This window comes from Dermochelys coriacea, chromosome 3 (assembly GCF_009764565.3).
Source record: "Dermochelys coriacea isolate rDerCor1 chromosome 3, rDerCor1.pri.v4, whole genome shotgun sequence".
Lineage (NCBI taxonomy): Eukaryota > Metazoa > Chordata > Testudines > Dermochelyidae > Dermochelys > Dermochelys coriacea.
This window is the reverse complement of record NC_050070.1, coordinates 152,163,933-152,189,627: the sequence shown is the minus strand read 5'-3', so window position 1 is coordinate 152,189,627 and position 25,695 is coordinate 152,163,933. Positions and strand designations below refer to the sequence as shown.

General features: G+C 40.9%; 1 protein-coding gene across 6 annotated transcripts in view; it reads left to right on the top strand.

Annotated features, from left to right (window-relative positions):
- Positions 1-25,695, top strand: part of BTBD9 (BTB domain containing 9) — a 301,113-nt gene that overhangs the window by 192,013 nt on the left and 83,405 nt on the right. For all 6 annotated transcript variants that reach the window (XM_038394494.2, XM_043511609.1, XM_038394501.2 and 3 more), the window contains exon 8: positions 16,297-16,486. In XM_038394494.2, coding sequence (XP_038250422.1) covers positions 16,297-16,486 — 190 coding nt within the window. The remainder of the gene's footprint in view (positions 1-16,296; positions 16,487-25,695) is intronic.

Below are 25,695 nucleotides of genomic sequence, written 5' to 3'. Positions count from 1 at the left end.
AACAGTTCCTTATCCGCCTTTCAATTCTCATATTAATCCCCAGCTTCTCCAAGGTAACTAATAATTTCCCAAATGAAACTGTATCAAATGCCTTACTTAGATCCAGGTAGATTAGATCTACTGCATTTCCTTTGTCTAAACGATCAGTTATCTTCTCAGAGAAAGAGATCAGGTTGGTCTGGCATGATCTGCCTCTTATAAAACCATGTTTTATTTTATCCCTGTCAGGGTTCCTTCCCCACTCTGACCTCTGGGGTACAGATGTGGGGACCCATGTGCAAGATGCCCTAAGCTTATTTTTACCATCTTAGGTTAAAAACTTTCCCAAGGCACAAATTCCACCTTGTCCTTGAACAGTATGCTGCCACAACCAAGTGATTAAGACAAAGAATCAATGCAAGGACCACTTGGAGTCCTATTCCCCCAAAATATTCCCCCAAGCCCTACACCCCCTTTCCTGGGGAAGTCTTGAGAATAATGTCCTCACCAATTGGTACAGGTGAATACACATCCACTCTTGGATCTTAAGAACAATGAAAAATCAAGCAGGTTCTTAAAAGAAGAATTTATTTAAAAAAAGATAAAAGAATCACCTCTGTAAAATCAGGATGGAAGATAACTTTACAGGGTAACAAAAAGATTCAAAACACAGAGGATTTCCCTTCCAGGCAAAACTTTAAAGTTACAAAAACAGGGATAAATCTCCCTCTTAGCACAGGACAATTCACAAGTTAAAACAAAAGCTACTCTAACACATTTCCTTGCTATTGCTTACTATTTCTGTTATATTAGATGTATCATTTCAGTGGGAGCTGGATTACTTGCTTGGTCTCTCCCTTTGTCTCTGGGGAGAAAACACACAGAGCACCAAACAAAGCTCCTCACCCCGATTTTAAAGTATCTTCTTTCTCCATTGGTCCTTCTGGCCAGGTACCAACCAGGTTGTCTGAGCTTCTTAACCCTTTACAGGTAAGGAGGGATTTTATGCTACCCTTAGCTATATATTTATGACAACCCCAATTACCATTGACCTCTATGTCCTTAACTACTTTCTCTTGCAAAATTTGTTCTAAGACCTTGCATACAATTGAGGTCAAACTAACAGGCCTGTAGTTTCCCAGATCACTATTTTACCATTCTTAAAAAGAGACACTCTATTAGCAATTCTCCAGTATGACCCCTGAGTTTATTAATTCATTAAAAATTCTTGCTCTTGGGCTTGAAATTTCATATATCAGTTCCTATAATATTAATGGACGGAGATTATCTGGAGCCCCCAATCTGGTCCCATTATGCTGTTTGAGTTTGATTTCCACCTTAGCTATGGTAATTTCTGCTTCCATATCCACATTTCCATTAGCCACCCTGCCACTAACTCTAAGCTCCTCATTACATTTATTAAAAACTGAGGCAAAGTATTTGTTTAGTTGTTGGGTCATACCTAAATTATATTTAATCACCCCATTCTCCATGCTTAGTGGGCCCATTTCTTCTTCCTTGTTTTCTTTTTATTTATATAGAGATAGAACCTTTTACTATTTGTTTTAATTTCCTTTACAAGGTCCAACTCTGCCTGATTTTGGCAGTTCTCACTTTTTCTGTACACTTTCTGACTTCCAAGGGGTAGCTTTCCTTACTGATCCATCCTATGTTCCATTCTTTGTAGGCCTTCTTTTCATAACCTGTTTGAGCTGCTTGCTCATCCAGTTTGGTCTGTAACTCTTTCCTCTGAATTTTTTTCCCCTTGCTTGGGATGCAGGCCTCGGATAGTTTCTGCAACTTTGACTTAAAGTAATTCCAAGCTTCCTCCATGTTCAGATCCATGAGTTCTTCAGTCTAGTCCAGTTCATTAATTCCCTTAATTTTTTTAAGTTTGCCCTTTTTGCAGACCTATTTTTGTTTATTCTTTCATTTAGTTGTAAGTGAATTAGCTCATGATCACTTTAGCAAATGTTGTCCCCTACAGCCAGCTCTTCTATGAGGTCCCCACTACTAACTAGTAACAAATCTAAAATGGCATCATCACTTGTTGATTTGGTAACTGTTTGGTGAAGAAATCTGTCAGCTATCACATCCAGGAAAATCTGGACCCTACCATTATTAGTAGCACATGTCCTCCAATCTATATCTGGGAAATGAGTCTCCCATAATCACACAATTCCCAGTAGTATTTATTTCATTAAAAGCATCAGAAGTCTCCATCCATATCCAGGTTGGATCCTGGGGGGCGGGGGGTGTCTGTGGCATACCTCAAGCACTTTCCTGGGGGAGCATCTGGTAGCTTTCTTCCCCAAAGTGATTTTGAATCTGTTTTATCCATTCCATCACTTCTCTTTTCTTTATAGTCTACCTCATCATTAATATACAATGCTACTCCACCACCTTTACCTTTATTTCTGTATTTTCTGAACAACACATAGCCTTCAATACTTGTACTCCAGTTATGACTACTATTCCACCATGTTTCTGTTATCCCTGTAATGTCTGGTTTCACTTCCTGCATCAGTAGTTCTAGTTCCTCCCTTAAGTTACCCAGGTTCCTGGCTGCTTCTTTCTGGGGACTAATACACCATCTATCTCTGCCCACACTGGCACTGCACAATGGAGACTGGCATAGTTGAGGACCACACTGTGCTGAACTTTGCTCTAAGCAGGTGTAATCTAAATGATGGTTGCAACATTTGTTCCCTCTTGAGTACACTTTTGTGTGTGGTTGCAAGGTATGTTTCAGGTGTTCTTTAGGGACCACATCAAATTTCTCTTAGGACAAGAGACACTAAAAGTTGATTGACACTAAAGTGAATTTTTAATTATTTTGGGTGTTTACATTCCTGGACTGAAAGAAGAAGCAGACTAGAATGGCATATCACACCACAGCAGGGGTATGGCTGGGTACAATGTGGACAGCACCCTTGCCTCTTTTGCATCAGCTATTACTGAGAAGTGTGTGAGTGGTGGAGAAATAGAGACTCCACCCTTTAAAAGAATGTAATCATTGCTGTTCCTGAGCACGTTCTCCCAGTGCCCTGGATATATTCCATCTGCCACAACAGCTTTTAAGCAGAATTCCTCCAGGGACTGCTGAGTGTTTTTTCTCTTCCCCCCCCCCCCCCCGGCACTATGGCTGCAGTTGCAAGAAACCACCATCTATCCCTACGTAGCTAGTTTAAGAAAACAAAATCTGCACCTTCATCAGAAGACAAAAAACAAATCTGAACAAAGAAATAGCTATATTGTTTTGTATGGCTCATTTTAAAAAAATGCATTGTAGCCCTTCTGCTTTCTGTGTAGCAGAGGTTAAGTAGCAAGTACACTCTCCCCAGAGCTTTGCTGGCATCTTTGATTTTCATGCTTAAAAATGTTTTGGCCTAATTCAATATTATAAACTAGTATCAAAACCAACTATGTTAATTTCTTATGTACTGTGGTGTTGCAACAAGGGCCACACCTAGGAGCCCCCAACCAGAGCATGTTGTGCTGGGTTAGGTACAAACATATCATACAGTGCCTGCCTGAAGGAGCTTATGATCTTAATAGGGACCAGATGTAACAACAGATGGGTGTAAAATCCTGTTTGTGGGAGTCAGGAAAGACGGGGGTGACAGCAATAGGAACACAAGTTTTCATACAGTAGTTAAATGTACAGTCTGGATTCTTAATGTTGTTTATTTTTTAATAAAATGAACAAGAGATGTTCGTTTAATCTCCACTCAAAAATACTGGTAAAAATCCCGATGTTTCCAAGTGGAAAAAGATTAAAGTAACATAATAGGAAAGAGCAAAACTGGTTACAGCAGTTAGCAACCCTAATTTCCTTTCTTTTTCTTTGCCCTCAGCATTAAGTGTTTACATATGTAGTTTGCCAGTCAGGAAATTTTAACCTACTGCTGAATAGAGAGAAAATATAATTTTGCCACTGATATGAGGGAAGGTAAATGGACAGTCTGACAGGCAACAGAAGGAGAAGGAATGGTCACTTCACATTTTAAAAAAAAACAAAACACTTTCCTCTAGTGTGATTGGATGTTGATTGTTGTCCTTCCAGTTTGTGGAGAAATAAAGTCATACAGTTCTTTTAACTGAAATAATAGATCTGCTATGGGTTGAAATGTATTCAGGTACTGTCTCTGAGAAACCCCTGCTAGCATTTGCGTACCTTCCTGACTGCAAATCAGCAGCACAATTCTGTGGAATCTGAGTGGTCCATTCTATTAACTGAACTATTTAGCCTCAAACCCCAATTGTTGAGTTGAATGGAAAGCCTAGATTTCATCAGAAACATGTCCAACAGATAAAGTCTGCAATATCTTAAAGTGAGTTCTCTTATGAAAATAGATGATATAAAAATGGTACCTTCTTACCTGTATCTGCTTTCTCTGTGTATGAGTCATATCTTCTTATTTTATTAACTACATTATGTTTTTATTACTCCTGCTAGCCCTGAGAGCCAATACAAAAATCAGGTGAATTCTATCTATTCCTTCTTGTTCATCAACATTGCTAATTGCCAATTGCTTACACCCATGCTAGTGACTTGAAGGCATTGAAGATGCATTGGTTTCACTGAGGGTAGAATTTAGCCTTAACAGACTATTATTACTGGTGGTGATGCCTGAGATGGAAAGAACCCAGCTTTAGTCTCATCTATGCAAGTCACTGGTATATAAATATGGAAATCCACAGTGTTACTTTTGCAAAGTCACTTTTCAGAGTAGAACTGTACCTTAGGGACCAGTTTTTCCTACTGAAAACACTGGGTGTTAAAAATAGTTATTTAAAAAAAGAATATCTCCTAATAAAAAAAAGGGGAAAATATACATATCTGACTGACATTTTTCTCCACCACTTTCTCTCAGAGGTGGAAGGTAGTTAAATAACATGTCAGTCTTATCTTTAAACATAGTTGGTATAGGTGGCACCCAGCTCATTTCCTGGAAATAACACTGCCCTTAAATGTACGGCAAGCTGTTGACCACTCCATGCTGCAACATAAGAGTGGGGAACAGTAAAAACATTTTTAGATAAGTATTTTCTTGCTGTTATCCATTGCCACAGTCATTTTTTATTTTGTTTGCTTACTGAATGTGCACACTTTGTTAACATGCATTCTTTGCATTCCATAACAGCAAATTAAATTTGTCTGAGCAAAATTGCTATGTGCACAGAAGGCGAAAAAAGTAATTCCCATCCATGTAGTCATTCCTCTTTTGCTTTTTCTTGCAGCTCGGGTTATTGTAATAGTTGGATAGCATAGAAAAAGAAACACAGAAATAGATAGAAACTAGACTGTTGTTTTTGGCAGTGCATTTTTGTAAACAAAATGACACAAATTGAGGCAGAAATTCCAGGGGGGAAAAGGAAGAGAGCCAGAAGACTGAAAATACCACACAGAGCAGAGTCCCATCCAGATGGTGTTTTTAATAAATTTATCAGGCGGGTATGAAAGATGATAATGAACATTCAAAATGGGGAGTGGCAGACTCCCCTTGGGAGCAAAAACAGTATGGCACCTTCTGTGTGTTGCAGTTAGAGTCACTGTTTAATTTACCACTGTAAAAAGGACCACAGTATTGCATTCAATGTGTAGTGAAACAGGTTTTTGGGCAATTATTGGGAAGTTCAGCTTGGCAAGAAAATAGTTTTTTAGGAGTGAGGAGGTTGTGGAGTAATTCAAAAATCACTCAGTGTAACAGAGGGAGGGTAGGGCTTGGTGTGTGCAAGTAAATTTTTGAATAGAGTTGAGGTGTGCAATGCTAAATTAATGTCTTGCTCAGTTCACAAAATGTCTAGAAATGGGATATAAAGCCCCAAACCACAAACTGAAAGCATTATTGTTACACTGGCATTGCCCCACTACCCCTTTTCTAACCCAAAGGTCAGTAGTTTTCCCCCTTAAACTGAAAGCAGCAGTCTATATGTTTTCTTAATTCCAAGGAAGTCTCCTCTGTCTGCAAGACGAGGAGGGAAGAGAAGAGCCAAAGAACTTTCCTTTTTTGGTGCCAGCACTTGCAGTTTTTACTGTCAGGGGAAGGACAATTTCATGTCTTAGGATCATAGAAGATGAGGGTTGGAAGAGACCTCAGGAGGTCATCTAGTCCAGTCCCCTGCTCAAAGCAGGACCAACGCCAACTAAATCATCCCAGCCAAGGCTTTGTCATGTCTATCCACAGTAACGCATTTTGAGTCCTTCCTATTGAAATATTTGCAATGTTTGCCACAATTTTATTTATTTTACTTATAAATCAGAAATTTGGTGAATGACTGCTTTCAGGCATTAAGGACCAGAGGGTTTTTTGGATATCATGTATGGTCACTCGGTAGCTTTTGATATGGCACATGAAGAGATGGTACTTGGTACCTTTCTGTCATGGACCATAGGGTTACTGTAGTGCATTTCTGGCATAGGGATTGATTTTGTCTCAGCAGCATATGGTGGGTTGTCTCAGCAATAAGAAAAGCCATATTCCCACTCCTTTTTACGAAAATTATGAGCAGCATAGTAAAAATGGTATTCTAGAGATGCTCTTCTTTTCAAATCGATTCAATGATTTTTTAGAGCTGAAGTTTCATGAGTAGTTCTGAAGTTTCACATGACTGTGTTTCAACCATTTTCAAACAATGCAGTACTTTAAAAGAACATTATAGAAGCAGCAGTTGCAACTCTATAATTGTTTGTGTTCTGACATGGTCTTAAAATAGCATAAATTTCTGTTTTTACCTCCTTCTAGTGGTCTTTCCATGTGAAATTTTGCATAGTGTTAGTTTATTATGCCCTAAGAATTTTCTGTGTAGTTCTTCTTTGGTTTCTTTTCACAAATTTTTAATATGAAATGTTTGAAATTGGGAAAGAGAAATTTATTTTTGACTATTAGTCTTTTAGTCAACTGATTTCTTGGGGGTGGGGGGAACAAGCCCCCCCCCCCACTATTAACTACACAAAATTGGTAAACTAATGGATTTTGAGTAGATCTAGTGCAGAGGGTAATTTCAGAAAATAAATACTTAGCATAAAGGATAATATTTTGCCCTTACTCTAAATCACTGAAAGTTTGTTCTTCATCAGGGGCTGGCACATAAAATCTTCTATTTCAGATAAATTAATCATAGAATCATAGAAGATTAGGGTTGGAAGAGACCTCAGGAGGTCATCTAGTCCAACCCCCTGCTCAAAGCAGGACCAACCCCAACTAAATCATCCCAGCCAGGGCTTTGTCAAGCCAGGCCTTAAAAACCTCTAAGGATGGAGATTCCACCACCTCCCTAGGTAACCCATTCCAGTGCTTCACCACCCTCCTAGTGAAATAGTTTTTCCTAATATCCAACCTAGACCTCCCACACTGCAACTTGAGACCATTGCTTCTTGTTCTGTCATCTGCCACCACTGAGAAGCTGTCCTTTTCGGAACCGCCCTTCAGGTAGTTGAAGGCTGCTATCAAATGCCCCCTCACTCTTCTGTTCTGCAGACTAAATAAGCCCAGTTCACTCAACCTCTCCTCATAAATCATGTGCCCCAGCCCCCTAATCATTTTTGTTGCCCTCTACTGGACTCTCTCCAGTTTGTCCACATCCTTTCTGTAGTGGGGTGCCCAAAACTGGACACAGTACTCCAGATGTAGCCTTACTAGTGCCAAATAGAGGGGAATAATCACTTCCCTCGATCTGCTCGCAGTGCTCCTACTAATGAAGCCCAATATGCTGTTAGCCTTCTGGGCAACAAGGGCACACTGTTGAATCATATCCAGCTTCTCGTCCACTGTAATCTCCAGGTCCTTTTCTCAAGAACTGTCGCTTAGCCAGTCGGTCCCCAGCCTGTAGCAGTGTATGGGATTCTTCAGTCATAAGTGCAGGACTCTGCATTTGTCTTTGTTGAACCTCATCAGATTTCTTTTGGCCCAATCCTCCAATTTTTCTAGGTCACTCAGGACCCTATTCCTACCCTCCAGTGTATCTTCCTCTCCTTCCAGCTTAGAGTCATGTGCAAACTTGCTGAGGATGCAGTTCATCCCATCATCCAGATCATTAATGAAGATGTGGAACAAAACCAACCCCAGGACCAACTTCTGGGGCACTCCACTTGATACCGGCTGCCAACTAGACATGGAGCCATTGATTGCTACCCATTGAGCCCGACAATCTAGCCAGCTTTCTATCCACCTTATAGTCAGTTCATCCAATCCATACTTTTTTAACTTTCTGGAAAGAATACTGTGGGAGATCAAAAGCTTTGCTAAAGTTAAGATATATCATGTCCACCGCTTTCCCCATATCCACAGAGCTAGTATCTCACCATAGAAGGCAATCAGGTTGGTCAGGCATGACTTGCCCTTGGTGAATCCATGTTGACTGTTCCTGATCACCTTCCTCGCCTCCAAGTGCTTCAAAATGGAGTCCTTGAGGACCAGCTCCATGATTTTTCCAGGGACTGAGGTGAGGCTACCTGGTCTGTAGTTCCCTGGATTCTCCTTCTTCCCTTTTTTAAAGATGGGCACTACATTAGCCTTTTTTTCCAATCGTCCGGGACCTCCCCCGATTTCCACGAGTTTTCAAAGATAATGACCAATGGCTCTGCAATCACATCAGTCAGCACCATCAACAACTCAGTCAGCACCCTCAGATGCATTAGATCCGGACCCATGGACTTGTGCAAGTCCAGCTTTTCTAAAGTCCCTAACTTGTTCTTTCACCTCCTCCCCATACTGCGCTGCCCAGTCCAGCAGTCTGGGAGCTGGCCTTGTCTGTGAAGTCCAAGGCAAAAAAAGCATTGAGTACTTCAGCCTTTTCCACATCATCTGTCACTAGGTTGCCTCCCCTGTTCAGTAAGGGTCTCACACTTTCCTTGACCTTCTTGTTGCTAACATACCTGTAGAAACCCTTCTTGTTATCCTTCACATCCCTTACTAGCTGCAACTCCAATTTTGCTTTGGCCTTCCTGATTACACCCCGGCATGCTTGAGCAATATCTTTATACTCCTCCCTAGTCATCTGTCCAAGTTTCCACTTATTGTAAGCTTCCTTTTTGTGTTTAAACTCACTGAAGATTTCTCTGTTAAGCCTAGCTGGTTGCCTGCTATATTTGCTTTTCTTTCTGCATATTCTGTTGATTTGTTCCTGCGTCATCAATAGGGCTTCTTTAAAATACAAACAGCTACTCTGGACTACTTCCCCCCTCAAATTAGCCTCCCAGGGGATCCTGCCCATCGGTTCCCTGAAGAAGTCAAAGTCAGTCTGCTTTTCTGAAGTCCTGGGTCTATATTCTGCTGCTTTTCTTTCTTCTTTTTGTCAGGATCCTGAACTCAACCATCTCATGGTCACTTCTGCCCAGGTTGCCACCCACTTCTACTTCCCCTATCAATTCTTACCTATTTGTGAGCAGCAGGTCAAGAGGAGCATGGCCCCTAGTTGGTTCCTCCAGCACTTGCACCAGGAAGTTGTCCCCAACACTCTCCAAAAACTTCCTGGATTGTCTCTGCAGTGCTTTATTGCTCTCCCAGCAGATGTCAGAGTGATTGAAGTTCCCCATTAGAACCAGGGCCTATGATCTGGAAACTTCTGTTAGTTGTCCGAAGAAAGCCTCGTCTACATCAACCCCCATAGTCTGGTGGCCCATAGTAGATGTCCACCAAGACATCACACTTGTTGCTCTCGCCTCTAAACTTAACCCATAGACTTTGAACAGGCTTTTCTCCAGTTTCATGCTGGAGCTCTGAGCAATCATACTGCTCTCTTACATACAGTGCAACTCCTCCTCCTTTTCTCTCCCACCTGTCCTTCCTGATCAGTTTATACTCATCCATGACAGTGCTTCTGTCATGTGAGTTACCCCACCAAGTCTCTGTTATTCCAATCACAGTTCCTTGACCATGCGAGGACTTCCAATTCTTCCTGCTTGTTTCCCAGGCTTCTTGCGTCAAGCACCTAAGATAACTAGTCAATTGCCCTACTTTCTCAGTATGAATCAGGAGGCCTCCCCTGTTGCACCCTCCTCCTTGTGTTTCCTCCCGGTATCCCACTTCCCCACTTACCTTTGGGCTTAGGTCACTGTCTCCTGGCAAACCTAGTTTAAAGCCCTCCTCACCAGGTTAGCAAGCCTGCCTTTGAAGAGGCTCTTCCCTCTCTTTGTTAGGTGAATCCCATCTCTTCCTAGCAATCCTTCTTCATGGAACAACATCCCATGGTCAAAGAATCCAAAGCCCTCTCTCCGCCACCACCTGCGTAACCACGCATTTACCTCTTCAATTCGATGGTCCCTACCTGGGCGTTTTCCTTCAACAGGGAGGATGGAGAAGAACATGACTTGCACTTCAAACTCCTTTATCCTTCTTCCCAGAGCCACATAGTCTGCAGTGACCTGCTCAAGGTCATTCTTGGCAGTATCATTGGTGCCCATGTGGAGAAGTAGGAAGGGGTAGCGATCCGAGGGCTTGATCAGTCTCGGCAGACATTCTATCACATTCTAAAATCTAGCTCCAGGCAAGCAGCACACTCTTGAGTTTCCCAGTCTGGACTGCAGATGGATCACTCCATCCCCCTTAGGAGGGAGTCCCCGACCACCACCACCTGTCTCCTCCTCTTGAGAGTGGTGGTCGTGGAACCCCCATCCCTAGGACAATGCATCCCGTGCTTTCCGATCAATGGGGTCTCCTTCTGATCCCTTCCTTTGGATAACTCTTCCAAACCATTCTCCGCCATAGTACCTGTGCAGAGAGCCTGAAAACAGTTTCTTACCTCTATCTGCATTGGAGTACATGGGTTCTCCTCATTCTTCTTCCGGAGGTCGTATGCTGCCAATTTTCTTCCCCGTTCTGCACTGCCCTCTCTGATTCTTTAGCAACCTGTGCCTGCAGTACCAAATGCTGACTTCTATCCAGAAAGTCTTCATTTTCTCTGATGCAATGCAGGATTGATGCATGGGTCTCTAGTCCTTTAATCTTCTCTTCCAATATTGAGACCAGCTTGCACTTTGTACAGACGAAGTCGCTTCTATCCTCTGAAAAACATGGCACATCCTGTACAGGTCACAACAGCTGGTCGCTCACTATCCATAATGTTTTCCTTCTAAGAGCCTCTTCAGATGTTGTATTTACTGCTCACAGAAGCCTGAAAGGCAAAAACGCTCTGTGGGAACTCCCCCCCACGCAAACTTCCTCTATTTGCCTGTCCTCTGTTCGCCACTCACTCGGTTTGCAACTATAAAATTAAAATAAATAAAAATAAAATAAATAGCTCTTTTTCAAACAAGATTACCATCTCGCATTGTTCTCTGTGGACAGAGACCACAGGCTGCCCTCAGTTCACAGGGTTGTGTTTCTCTAAAGCCTGTGCAGAAGAAAGTTTGTGTTGCCGGTAGCTAAGATGGTCACTGCCTTCCATTTTTCTGAAAAGGACCTCTGCAGAGTAAATGAATATTAGAAATGTGGAAGACGAGATTATGGGAGATCATGGTGAGGGCATATGAGTGGGACAGAAAACTAGATAAACTAGAGAGAAAGACAGGAAGGGGTGGGCAGGGAGGATCAGGTGAAAGGGAGACAGTTATAGGGACAAAAAGAAAAGGAGTACTTGTGGCACCTTAGAGACTAACAAATTTATTTGAGCATAAGCTTTCGTGAGCTACAGCTCATTTCATCGGATGCATTCAGTGGAAAATACAGTAGGGAGATTTATACACATAGAGAACATGAAACAATGGGTGTTACCATACACACTGTAATGAGAGTGATCACTTAAGGTGAGCTATTACCAGCAGGAGAGTGTGGGTGCGGGGGGGGACCTTTTATAGTGATAATCAAGGTGGGCCATTTCCAGCAGTTGACAACTTTGCCTACCTTGATTATCACTATCAAAGATTCCCCTCCACCCATGCTGTCCTGCTGATAATAGCTCACCTTAAGTGATCACTCTCATTACAGTGTGTATGGTAATACCCATTGTTTCATGTTCTCTATGTATATAAATCTCCCCACTGTATTTTCCACTGAATGCATCCGATGAAGTGAGCTGTAGCTCATGAAAGCTTATGCTCAAATAAATTTGTTACTCTCTAAGGTGCACAAGTACTCCTTTTCTTTTTGCGAATACAGACTAACACCGCTGTTACTCTGAAACCAGTTATAGGGACAGGGATGTAGAAGGACAGAATTAGAAGACAGTAAATTGAATCTCCCTTCGAGTAGCCAACAGGGAGGATTGCGTTAATGCATTTAAACTTGGCTTTTGAGCCTGAAATGATCCCACACTCACTGGGGGTGGGTACTTCTTGCTACAGGATATGTCTTCTCTGCAGAGTTTTTACTTCAGTTTTGCACTGATCCTTCCCCTCCTGTCCACACACCAAATCCTCTCAGCCAAGTTTGGTGGTATTTTCAACCTGGGTTTGCTGGCTCATCTGAGGCTATCAGTTAAAGCCCAAGTGAGGTAACATGCCCACCTTGCAGAGAGGATGCAGGCTAAATCAGTTGAGTGCTGATAGTCATCCACTGCCTTCTCTTAATTCCCCTCATGTGCCCAGAAAAACAGACAAGTCTCCCACAATTCACTGGAAAAGTATCATAGAGCAGCTGAGCTTGCAGCAGTGCAAAGTAACATGGGATACGCCCCCCAAATATCCTAGCAATATACAAGTGTGTACACAGTACCAGTGAGGACACAGTAACTCAATTGTGGCTTTGTAGTGTGGGTACTTAGGACTAGGTGCTGACCACCAGCGTTAACACTGCAGTGAAGACGTAGTCCTCGACTCAAAAAGAGGAAACAAACAAAAAATATGATTTAAAATAAATAAATATACATCTACCAATCTCATGAGTTTTGGAGGATCTGTTCCATGGTGTTTAAATGCTTGCATTTGGCAATACTGGGGGTTGCCCTTCCTCATATCCCCAACCACAATCCACGCTTGCCACTTAGGCCTCGCCAGATCCTGTTCATTGTTAAGCAGTTGTTACACACATAATATCCCTCACAAAACCAAATAAGCAAGGAAATGAAAAATAGCCAACCTCTACTCCTCCACCCGAAGCTCACATCTTAGTACCACAACAGCTAAAATATGCTACAAATCACAAGCCACAATCTTAACTCTGTCTCCTTAGGGACACCAACCTTCCAGTACCTCCTATAAACAATACCCACAATTAATAATATTTGGAGCTGATACTTTAGTGAATGGAGCATGCTGAAGGGAAAGTTGAGGGGAGTACTATGGCTGAGGTTGGAGGGGGTAATTTGGAAAATGTGGTGCTGAACAGGTGGCATTCCTAGTGGGGCAGAGTTAAGATTGTGGTATTACAATAGTTACACTAGTGGTCCAATTCTAAAGGATCTTTTTCATTTGCTCATAACTTTAATTTTTATTTTTTGGGCTGAAATTTTGCACATTTGTTCTTAGTTCTAGTGTGAGGAACGGGGATAGGTTGGGTTGAATTTTTATTTTGAAGGCCTGAGCAAAAATGGTTCAACTGTTTTCAAGACTGAAGAAGTACTGTACACTTTTGCCATTATGAAACATTTCACCCTTCTCACCCTTTTAAATAGGTATAGTACTTCAGCATGAGCTGGTTTAAAAAAAAAAAAAAAGGGCGGGGGGACCTGAATGGGACAGTAGGTCATGATATGCCTTTTAGAGGTCCTGAGAAAAGTCAGTTTTGCTTTGCTTTAGTTGTAAGAGTTAACAAAGTGTATTTTGTGTATGTGCACGTCCTTTCTATTATTTATTATTGGCACTGCACATACACATGTATGTAAATAGATTAGAAAATTTTCATGCAGTACATGATCTCTGAACAATTGGTTATGCAGAGGAATATGTAAGAAAGTCCGGTGGAGATATTTTATTTTAAATGTGGAATACGATTAGTGAGGGTACTTGTGGAATGAGGCAGGGATGTGAAGAAGCCCAGCATTTTTCCATACAGCGGGTTTGTCTTCAGTGTGTTGCCCCATAAGCTGACCCCACTTCACATACAAAAATCTCTAGCTTGAGTTAAGTGGTGCTTTAAACTTGAGCTAGCTGGCCCCTCAGGAGGTATGGGTTAAATCTGAGAGCTGCTGACAATTGCTCTGTTCTGCTAATCTAAACACTCTGCAACTTGAGTGCTGTTTTGTAGTGTGACCACTCTCAGTTGAGCTAGATTAACTCAAGAGGAGTTATCTCAAGTGTTGATAAGTTGAGCTAACACTACAGTGAAGACAGGACTAATATATGAAGATGAATATGGAAAGAGGCATTCCTCATGCTGTATGATAAGTGAAGGTGCTTATGAAGAGATGCAGGATTATATGGATTCACAGTACATGTTAGATTGAGTGTAGCAAAACAGGGAAAGGGCTATTTGTGTGAAGTAAATAAGGCAAGGCACCACCTATTTATATAGTGTGGCTATATATATATATATATAAACTATATATAAAATAAAAAACTGAACAGCTGCTTTATTCACTGCTTAATATCTCATCGGCATACCAAAGGAGGCAATGGCCCTGTCAAAAATAATATATTATCATATAATTAAACTGTGTATCATAATACATACATGCAAATGGTCAAGGTTACGGTTCAGCAAGCAACTTTAATTTTTGCATTTCCAAACTTGAGAACTTCATTTTGCAATCCAGGCATTCCTTTAGCATAGCTTTTTGCATTTGCAGTAGTGTTAGATAAAAATATGAAAGGTTTAGCTAAAGAAAGAAGGAATATTTTAAGACTCGTGTCGACTTTTAAGAAGGTGCTGGACTTGAATAGTATATCTTTAATGAAGGGATTTCTGCCATCTTTATAAATGTAAAAGTGTATGTATTTGTCTCTTTACTGTCAAGATGAAGTTTGAAAACTTGACAGCAGCTTTTAGGCCAAATGAATTATAGAAAGGAACTAGTTAAGAGAGCACTATACCTGCTTAAACGTTGCTTAAGGTAAATACTGGGGAATTCAAGAAATAAGAGCTTTTTGTGAGAGCACTTTGTAAAACACAGTGTAGAAAAAAAGCACCTGTGCACACACAAGCCCACCCCATCCTGTCAACATGCTCTGAGAAGAGTTAAAAGCCTTCACGTTATTATTGTTTTGATCTTGGGGGAAATTGTTTAAATGGCCTCTATCCATAAATAAACTATTACTGTAATGATCTGTGTTTGCTCTGGAAAGATGGGGAAGCTGTTTCAGAAGGATGAAATAGATTGGAGTCCACTGAGCATGCAGACCTAAACAGAATAGAATGAGTAGGAAAAGAACCAGTCCATGCGAAGGAGCAATCTCTAAGAAGATGTCTTTCCTGAATCAGAGGAAAATGCCCCTAATACTCAAACATTGTTTTATTCTGACACAAATGAGTTTGTAAGCTTCCTAAACCTCTAAAAACATTACAGAAAATATTTTAATTCTAGCTTTTAGTTTGTTATATAATTGCAGTCTACCCTTGATTATCTGAAACTCTCTGTTGTCATCTCAGTCATCCATTCATTATAATGAAGGTTTCCTCAATTTTTTGAACTTATTCACGGTTGCTGTGACATTCAAATAATTGCAGTTCTACTACATAAGAGAGAGATATTTTATTAATCATTATAATTATTGTATTAGCTGGGCACCATATTCTGCAGTAAACTCTTTTACTTTGTGACAGCAGTGGTGCAGTGGCATTTTTGCAGTCACATATAAATGGACACATGATCCAAAATGAGTTTTGGATAAAAGTCCATGTAAAAAGGAAAACAAAAATCTCATAATACTGCAACGCTACCCCCAGGAGGGAAAATAGCATCTACTCTCTTTTCCTCCACTCCCATTAAGTTAAGGTCCATATGGTCACTCTTTTTTCCTCTCCTTGCCAAGAGACATAACTTCTTCTATGCAGGATTTTATTTTTGCCCCTACCTGCCTCTGCTTGATTGGTTGGGGAATGCTCCTGTTATTGGCATTCCATTCACGCTGCCTGAGCCTGGGCATGCTTGTCTAACGGAAACTATCAACAGGGTCCTTTCACACCAACAGGAAAGGAAGCAGAATGTTAATGTCCCAACCGTGGTATCCCAAATGTTAGTTATCCCCGAATGTTAGTTATCAATACTTAATTTGTCACACGACTACGCTGGAATCTGTGCTGTAAAAATTTTACTGCTTGGGTTCAGAGATCACATGTGTTTTTAATTTATGCCATGAAACAGATCCAGAGCTCCTTGTGTTAGCGATAATTCTATGCTTATTTTTTATTCTTCACCAGAAATAAAAATTGTTAACACTGGATAACTCATTTGCTGGCCATTTGATCACATTTGCTCTCATTGTGTTTTAATTTACAGTTCCCACTGAAAATGTTGCAACAATTGCAGATTGTGCCAGTGTGATTGAGGGTGTAAGTCGAAGTCGCAATGCCTTGTTGAATGGAGATACAAAGAATTATGACTGGGATTCCGGGTATACGTGTCATCAGCTAGGCAGTGGTGCTATTGTGGTACAGCTAGCACAGCCATTCATGATTGGATCAATACGGTAAGGGGATTCTTCTTCTCTAAAGACCCAGTAGCAATGAGGCTTCAGCAGCCTTACAGATAAAATTGCTTTCTTGTAAATCAACTCTGAAATGTGAAACATTTCCTGGTCAGTAATTGTATCATTGGGGATATTTTAGTATTTATCTATTTGTTTTTTTATTTTTGTTCCAATGTAACATAGTATGTTTAATTTCTCAACATCTATCAAATTTTATGTCAAAATACAGTAATACAATATCAGAACAAAAGTAAAAGTTACATGATGTCAGTGACTGCCTTATACATCTGTATGGATAGCACCAAAATACAAAAGTAAGATTTAAAAAAAAGTTATAAAAAGAAGAAAAAAGTCTACTGTATTAAAACAGAAAATTAGTTTCAATCTTAACTATGGAGTAGCTAGATGCTCTGTAATATACATGTTGTTAGATAAAAATGATAGCAGCAACTGAAGAAAGGAGAGTCATATTAAGATCATATGCCTACTCTTAGGGTATGTCTTTACTGCAGATTTAGGATGGATTCTGACACCCTAGGCTAGAGAGCCTGAGCTCCAGCTCAAGCCACAATGTCCATACTGCTATTTTTAGCACGCTCGCTCAAGCCCCACTAGCCCGACTCTGTCTACGCAGGGTGGGAGGCTTACTATTACCTACAGTGTAGACTTACCCCATTGAGCTGATTGTTTTCACACTAAGGGATTGTCTACATGTGAAAGTTAATTTGGATTAAGATAGGGTGGGAATTTAAAATGCAATAGTTATTCCTGAATAACTCCATTATTTTGAAATAAGAGTGCCTTGTTCCTGTTTCTTATTCCACTTTCAAAGTGGATTATGCTGAACTAGAACAAGGCTCTCTTATTCTGGAATAAGAGTATATGCACATGGAACTATCTCAGAATAACTATTTGGAATAATTCAATATATAGACAAGCCCTAAGAAAATCAGGTAGTGTTCTTGTATGTTGTCAGGAACTGCATTTGTGTCTTATGTGATATGATGAAAAAGAAGAGAGATTTCTAAATTTACAGTGCTTGTGGATGAAACTGGAAATCTTGGCACCCTCAGAGGTTAGCAATAGCTGATCTACAAAGTCAGACATGTATTGCTAGAAACTAGATCTGTGCCCTCTCCCTATTAAGACAGGTACCTGACTGATTAGCCAGTGAGATTCAAACTCCTTGCAACAATTGATGCTTTTTTCCTGTCTTTTTTTAATTAAAACAAAATTTGAGACATTGATCCAACCTGAAGGAAAATAGATTCATAGATACTAAGGTCAGAAGGGACCATTCTGATCATCTAGTCCGACCTCCTGCACAGCGCAGGCCACAGAATCTCACCCACCCACTCCTATGAAAAACCTCACCTTTGTCTGAGCTATTGAAGTCCTTAAATCATGGTTTAAAGACTTCAAGGAGCAGAGAAGCCTCCCTCAAGTCAACCATGCCCCATGCTACAGAGGAAGGTGAAAAACCTCCAGGGCTTCTCCAATCAGCCCTGGAGGAAAATTCCTTCCCACCTCAAATATGGCAATCAGCTAAACCCTGAGCACATGGGCAAGATTCACCAGCCAGATACTACAAAAAATTCTTTCCTAGGTAACTCAGATCCCATCCATCTAATATCCCATCTCAGGGGATTAGTCCTATTTACCCTGAATATTTAAAGATCAATTACTTACCAAAATCCCATTATCCCATCTCCTCCATAAACTTATCAAGTAGAATCTTAAAACCAGATAGATCTTTTACCCCCACTGCTTCCCTTGGAAGGCTATTCCAAAACTTCACTCCTCTGATGGTTAAAAACCTTCGTCTGATTTCAAGTCTAAACTTCCTGGTGGCCAGTTTATACCCATTTGTTCTTGTGTCCACATTGGTGCTGAGCTGAAATAATTCCTCTCCCTCTCCTGTATTTATCCCTCTGATATATTTATAGAGAGCAATCATATCTCCCCTCAACCTTCTTTTAGTTAGGCTAAACAAGCCAAGCTCCTTAAGTCTCCTTTCATAAGACAAGTTTTCCATTCCTCGGATCATCCTAGTAGCCCTTCTCTGTACCTGCTCCAGTTTGAATTCATCCTTTTTAAACATGGGAGACCAGAACTGCACACAGTATTCTAGGTGAGGTCTTACCAGTGCCTTGTATAATAGTACTAAAACCTCCTTATCCCTACTGGAAATGCCTCTCCTGATGCATCCCAAAACCACATTAGCTTTTTTCACAGCCATATCACATTGGCAGCTCATAGTCATCCTATGATCAACCAATACTCCAAGGTCCTTCTCCTCTTCCGTTACTTCTAATTGATGCGTCCCCAACTTATAACTAAAATTCTTGTTATTAATCCCTAAATGCATAACCTTACGCTTCTCACTATTAAATTTCATCCTATTACTATTACTCCAGTTTACAAGGTCATCCAGATCCTCCTGTATAATATCCCGATCCTTCTCCGAATTGGCAATACCTCCCAGCTTTGTATCGTCTGCAAACTTTATTAGCACACTCCCACTTTTTGTGCCAAGGTCAGTAATAAAAAGATTAAATAAGATTGGTCCCAAAACCGATCCCTGAGGAACTCCACTGGTAACCTCCCTCCAACCTGACAGTTCGCCTTTCAGTAGGACCCGTTGCAGTCTCCCCTTTAACCAATTCCTTATCCACCTTTTGATGTTCATATTGATCCCCATCTTCTCCAATTTAACTAATAATTCTCCATGTGGCATGGTATCAAATGCCTTACTGAAATCTAGGTAAATTAGATCCACTGCATTTCCTTTATCTAAAAAATCTGTTACTTTTTCAAAAAAGGAGATTAGGTTGGTTTGGCACGATATCAGTAAAAGTACAAGGAAAAGGTCTGAGACTTAAGGATTTTCTCTTGTGTCCTGTCCTCCTCTTATTCACATTATACACTAACTGCCTGTACATTTGCATTTTTTAGAAGTGGAGCTATTTTTGGATGAGTGCAGAATTGGTGAACCACTTAGATTAGTACTCCTACACCTTATAAATTTCAGGAAATATTTATTGTCCTCCTGATAAACTTTTGTTTTGTAGTTTCAACTTGTAACAAACTATTATGGCTGATATAAAACTGAAGTTAGCTGTGTAGGGGTTAGACACCCTGACAGATTCTTAACTATAACATTAGCAATTATGATAATACTGCTATAGAAATTGCACTGAATTTGAGTCCAGAGATGTTGCTGGTGAACGTTCAATGAGCAATGATATTGCAGTCAGTACCTTTGTACAGTGAACAGTTCACACTCTTCAGTTTGGGCTTTTATATCCTCAACCGACTATCACAGCTTACATAGAAAAAGGAAAAATACAGTACTCAGAATGTCTTAGAAGTTGGTGATTGAGAAGTAATTACATCATTTTCATACCAATTAAAAACATTAAAATTTAAGAATAAAAAATCTGCAGAGGCCTGACAACATAAAAGATTAGGGCACTAATCACTAATTTATGTACTTTCTCAGTTTATAGTTCCTTTGCCTATCATCTTTCAATTGGCTAATTGTTATATCGTTTTCAGTATTTTCAGGTTAGTGCAAGAAATTGACTGTTTTCTGTAATTAAGCTCTGTGCCACCCTCTATTGTCTTCGAGCAGATCCAATTTTAATAATTCTCATTATTAAACAGTTTTAGATGAATGGTAGCTTTTGGGGCCAGAAAATGATGGTTATATAATTGGTTTGTGTAATAGCATAAATTAAAATATAAACTATATTATTCCATATTATAAAATTATTAGTCAGTTGCAATGAGAGTGAACTGTGAAAACATGGGGTCAGTTTCCCAACTCAGACCCTGCCAGCTTTTTGCTGCTGCAACAGAACAAACCAGATGGAAAGCTACTCTAAAGGGGCATCCAGGGATTCCTCTGAGAGAGGCGAACCCTTGAGTAGTGTAGTGTTAAAGAGGTAGTGCTACAACACCTATATCCCCTCCCATCTTCCCGCCCCCTTTAAAAGACAAAAGTAACCACACTGCCTCCTTATAGACCAAACTAAAACCAGATACATATGGGTTTAGCTTATGTAATTGCATTTGCTACTGCAGGAAGATTCACCGGCCCTAACAGCAGCCTCCAGTGAAATGTCTATTCAGTCACCCTGGACAGCAGCATTTATTTCACAGTTCATAAACCTTTTAACCTCTTGATGAATGTTCAGCATTTAACCTAACATCAGGCTTTTTAAAACAAGTGTGAAAAAAATTACTGTCTCCCAAAGTAATGCAAGGCAACCACAGACAAATGTTCAGTCTCAAATGCTGAAGAAGTAAAATACTGCCTTGGTCACTAGTGAAGGTGTCTTGTCCCTAAATAGTATGACTATAAACATAGACTGTGGAAGGCCTTCTTTTGTTACCATTCTGCTACATCAGCATTACGCTATTGTTTAGCTGCTATTGCTGTCTAGTAGCTTCCCTTAGTGTGAAACCTGAAAGATCAAAGGTGCTGCTATTATCAGGAGTCCCCGAAAGAGAAACCAGAATTGAGTTAAGCTGAATTTAGTACAAAAATTCAGTCAGTTAAGCTTCCCCTTCATTTAAACCTGCATTTTTTGGAGAAAGATGGAGGATCCTCCACAATCTTTGTCTATTCTTCTTTAGCTACCTCCCTCAAGGCACTTTGAGTGATCCCGTTTTTCCAGCTGGGAGAGGAGGATCCTTCCAAAGTTCAGCAGCACTTCTCTTAGGTAGGCTATAGAGAGTCAATATAGAGTGAATTGCTCCTCCCTTCAGAAGCTGAGTTTGTTACTAGATCAATGGGTTGGGCCCTAACTATTGATTAGGAATGAAAATATGTTTTGAGTTTCATAAGCATTACTATATTCAGATTATGTGGTAAATCCTAAGAGATCAAAAGGATGTTTAAAAAGGATGAATTCAAACTGGAGCAGGTACAGAGAAGGGCTACTAGGATGATCCGAGGAATGGAAAACTTGTCTTATGAAAGGAGACTTAAGGAGCTGGGCTTGTTTAGCCTAACTAAAAGAAGGTTGAGGGGAGATATGATTGCTCTCTATAAATATATCAGAGGGATAAATATAGGAGAGGGAGAGGAATTATTTAAGCTCAGCACCAATGTGGACACAAGAACAAATGGGTATAAACTGGCCACCAGGAAGTTTAGACTTGAAATCAGACGAAGGTTTTTAACCATCAGAGGAGTGAAGTTTTGGAATAACCTTCCAAGGGAAGCAGTGGGGGCAAAAGATCTATCTGGTTTTAAGATTCTACTCGATAAGTTTATGGAGGAGATGGTATGATGGGATAATGGGATTTTGGTAAGTAATTGATCTTTAAATATTCAGGGTAAATAGGCCAAATCCCCTGAGATGGGATATTAGATGGATGGGATCTGATTTACTATAGAAAACTCTTTCCTGGGTATCTGGCTGGTGAATCTTGCCCATGTGCTCAGGGTTTGGCTGATTGCCATGTTTGGGGTCGGGAGGGAGTTTTCCTCCAGGGCAGATTGGAGAGGCCCTGGAGGTTTTTTTGCCTTCCTCTGTAGCATGGGGCATGGTTGACTGGAGGGAGGCTTCTCTGCTCCTTGAAGTTTTGAACCATGATTTGAGGACTTCAATAGCTCAGACATGGGTGAGGTTTTTCATAGGAGTGGTGGGTGACATTCTGTGGCCTGCGCTGTGCAGGAGGTCGGACTAGATGATCAGAGTGGTCCCTTCTGACCTTAGTATCTATGAATCTATGAATCTAGATCAAGAACAGTGATTCTTTAAAAAGGGCAGTAGATGCTTGTAGTCTACAGAAACTGGAAGGAATTCCATTAAAATCATATTTCAGGGTTAGAAAGTATTACTATGGCAACTAGTATGGCAACTATGGCAACTACTATGGCAAATTACTATGGCAACTAAATTCAACAGAAGGGCTGTTGAAACTCATGCATTGGAAATGCAGAAGGTTAAACCCTTTAGGAACCTGTTTTGTGCTTGTGATTTACTGCAGATTTAATTTATTTGTCTCCTTCAAATGATTGTTTATAAACTGAGAAGCACTTTACTCCCAGATGTAAACATTTAGGAAGAAATTCTAATGAATATTACAAGCTTAGAAATATTTTCATAGTAAGCAGCCATTGCAACAAAAAACCTGTAAACATTTTGATTTTTTTTTAAAGAAGAAAATGAGTTTATTTGTATCTTTTAGATTTTGGATAGGAAAATACAAAATTATCATTTATGAAGTTTATAGCTAAGGCTCACACATGTGGCAGATAATAATATAGTAGAAGCAGATAGCTGATGCAGAACATAAAACATCCCTTTTAGACAGTTTTTCATACTCTGTTTTCTATTTGGACTAAAAATGTCTTTCACATTTTCCCCTCTGGCTGGTCCTTATTAGTAACAAAAAAAAGTTATCCCATGAGGAGCAGAAATGTGGTAAATTGTATATTTAACATGGCAAACACAATACAAGTGTCTTCCTATTTAGCTGCTAAAATTGTTTTTAATAATGAAAGTGCTGCAGTATCAAAATCAGCTGAATAGCTGTAACTCTCTTCTAACAATCCTTGAATTGGAGATTTTAATGATATTATAGTTCCGTATTTGGCTGATAACCCTATAGATTTTTTCTACAGTTTCCCAAAGGGGAAGAAAAGACAACCAACAAGTACATAATTTGTAACAGTGTATATGGTATTTGCCTGCATTTTAATTTCTTCCTCATGTTAAAATAAATAGGCTTATTTTATACCTCTGTAAACATATATTAACTATTTGTCCCTCTTTAATAATAGTAATAGGCACATATATGGTGCTTTTCATCTTCAAAGTACCTTCTAACATTAAAGGTTCTTGAATTAATTTGTTAATATTTTCTCTGTATTTCATCATCCCAAACACCTATTCTATTTCCAATTATCCCATGCAATTTTTGCTAATTATCACTTTCTTCCCTTACTGCTAATCTTCTATGCTTTCCTGATCCTGCAGTGAAGTCATAAGTCTAAATAAGTGATGATATAAGCACAAAACAAGTGTGCAGGGTTATGGCTCCTCTGCAGGATCCAGCAAAGGGACTGGTTGGCTGCAGGAAAACCTATTCAAACAAAAATAAATGCAGTAACAGAAAGGGAGATTACAGAAACTGTAGGTAATTTAAGTGTCTTTCCATGAAAATATTTTGTTTATTAAAGCTTGCTCATTACATTTTTCTTTGAGTGTTGTTACCTTGTACTTGAATATTTTCTGAACTACAGCTGGTTTTCTAGCAAACTGCACATACTGTATGGACATATCACAATCTGATATCCGTGTGTCATGAACTGCCTTTAAGGTATTCAAGAAGGGAATATGTTCTTGTGAGGTGCGTTATTATTAAGTATTTTCTCAGCTCCCAGTTATTTACCACACTCAGAACATACTATTCAGGGAACAAAAATCCCTCCCCAGAAAGATGACAGATTGAGAGTATAGGTCCATAGAATTATGGAGCTGCTCAGGATCTTGAGAGCTCACCTAATCCAGCCCCCTGCACGGAGGTAGAACCACGTATATCTAGACCATCCCTGTCAAGTGTTTGTCTAACCCTGAGGTGGGCAAACTACAGGCCACACCTGGCCCATGGGACCGCCCTGCCTGGCTCCTGGCCTGGGAGGCTAGCCCCCGGCCCCTCCCCTGCTGTCCCTCCTCCCCCACAGCCTCACCTTGCCACCAGTGCAATGCTCTGGGTAGCGCAGCTCCAGAACCTGGCCTGACCTGGTGCTCTGTGCTGTGTGGCACGGCTGCCTGTCCTGGCGCACCCGCGCCGCCAGCCACCTGTGCTTCAGGCCGCGCGGTAAGGGGGCAGGAAGCAGGGGTTGGATAGAGGGCAGGGGAGTTCGGGGGGTGGTCAGGGGCATGGATAGGGGTCGGGAAAGTCAGAGAGTGGGGAACAGGGGGTTGAATGGGGGCAGGGGTCCTGGAGGGGGGGCAGTCAGGAAGGAGGGGGGGTTGGATGGGGTGGGGGGGCAGTTGGGGCGAGGGGTCTGGGGGCGGTCAGGGAGAAGGGATGGTTGGATGGGGCAGGGGTTCTGGGGGGGCAGTCAGGAAGGAGGGGGCGGCAGGGGGCAGTTAGGGGCAGGGGTTCCAGGAATGGTCAGGGGACTGAGAGCAGGGGGGTGGATGGGACAGGGGGCTGTCAGGGAACAGGGGAGGTTGGATGGGGCAGGAGTCCCGGGGGGGGGTCAGATAGGGGTCAGGGGCCGGGCCATGCCTGGCTGTTTGGGGAGGCACAGCCTCCCCTAACCAGCCCTCCATACAATTTCAGAAACCTGAGGCGGCCCTCGGGCCAAAAAGTTTACCCGCCCCAGGTCTAACCAGTTCCTAAAAACCTCCCTTGGAAGGCTAGTCCAGTGCTTAACTATTTTTATAGTTAGAAAATGTATGCTAATATCTAACCTAAATCTCGCTTGCTGCAGATTAAGCCCATTATTTGTCCTACCCTTGGTGGACACGGAGAGTAATTGATTACCATCCCCTTTATAACAGCCCTTAACATATTTGAAGACTGTTATCTGGTCTCCCACCAGTCATCTCCTCTCACGACTAAACATGCCCAGCTTTTTTTTAATCTGAGCAGCAGCAATGTAAAATACTGGCATAAATGAAGTACAAATAATTACAGGGGTAGCATATGACACTTTTAGCTGTTTTGAAAAAAAGTATTGTTGCCTCCTTTGGTCTGCATAATTAGCCAATATTTGAGGCCTTGCACATTTGTTCCATTAGGAGGAGAAATTGATGATACAACTCAGCTATTTCTTTGGTGGAATCCTGTTTGTTTACTAAGTGTGTACCCAAATCTTGTTTGCCTGAACGCAGTAGAAACAAATAGCAGGCAGCCTCCCTTCTCAGAAATTCCCAAGCCTGCATTTCCAGCAAGTTCCATGCCCAAGGAGATCTTTGTCTCTGCTCCCTCTCAAGGCTCACAACTGCTTCTCTTACTCTGTGCTGGTCTTTTTTCTCCTGTCTTCTTACGTCTCTCACACTCATCTTGCCAAATAATCCCTTAGCCTCTACAATTGCAATCAGGGAATCCTTTAGTAAATTTAGTATCAGGCCATAACATAGGACCAATTGCCTTGAGTGGCAGCTTCTAAGTTTCCAGCTATTTCACTACATAAATGGGCTTAATTGCTTCTTTTATGGATCCTGAGAGAAGGGTGC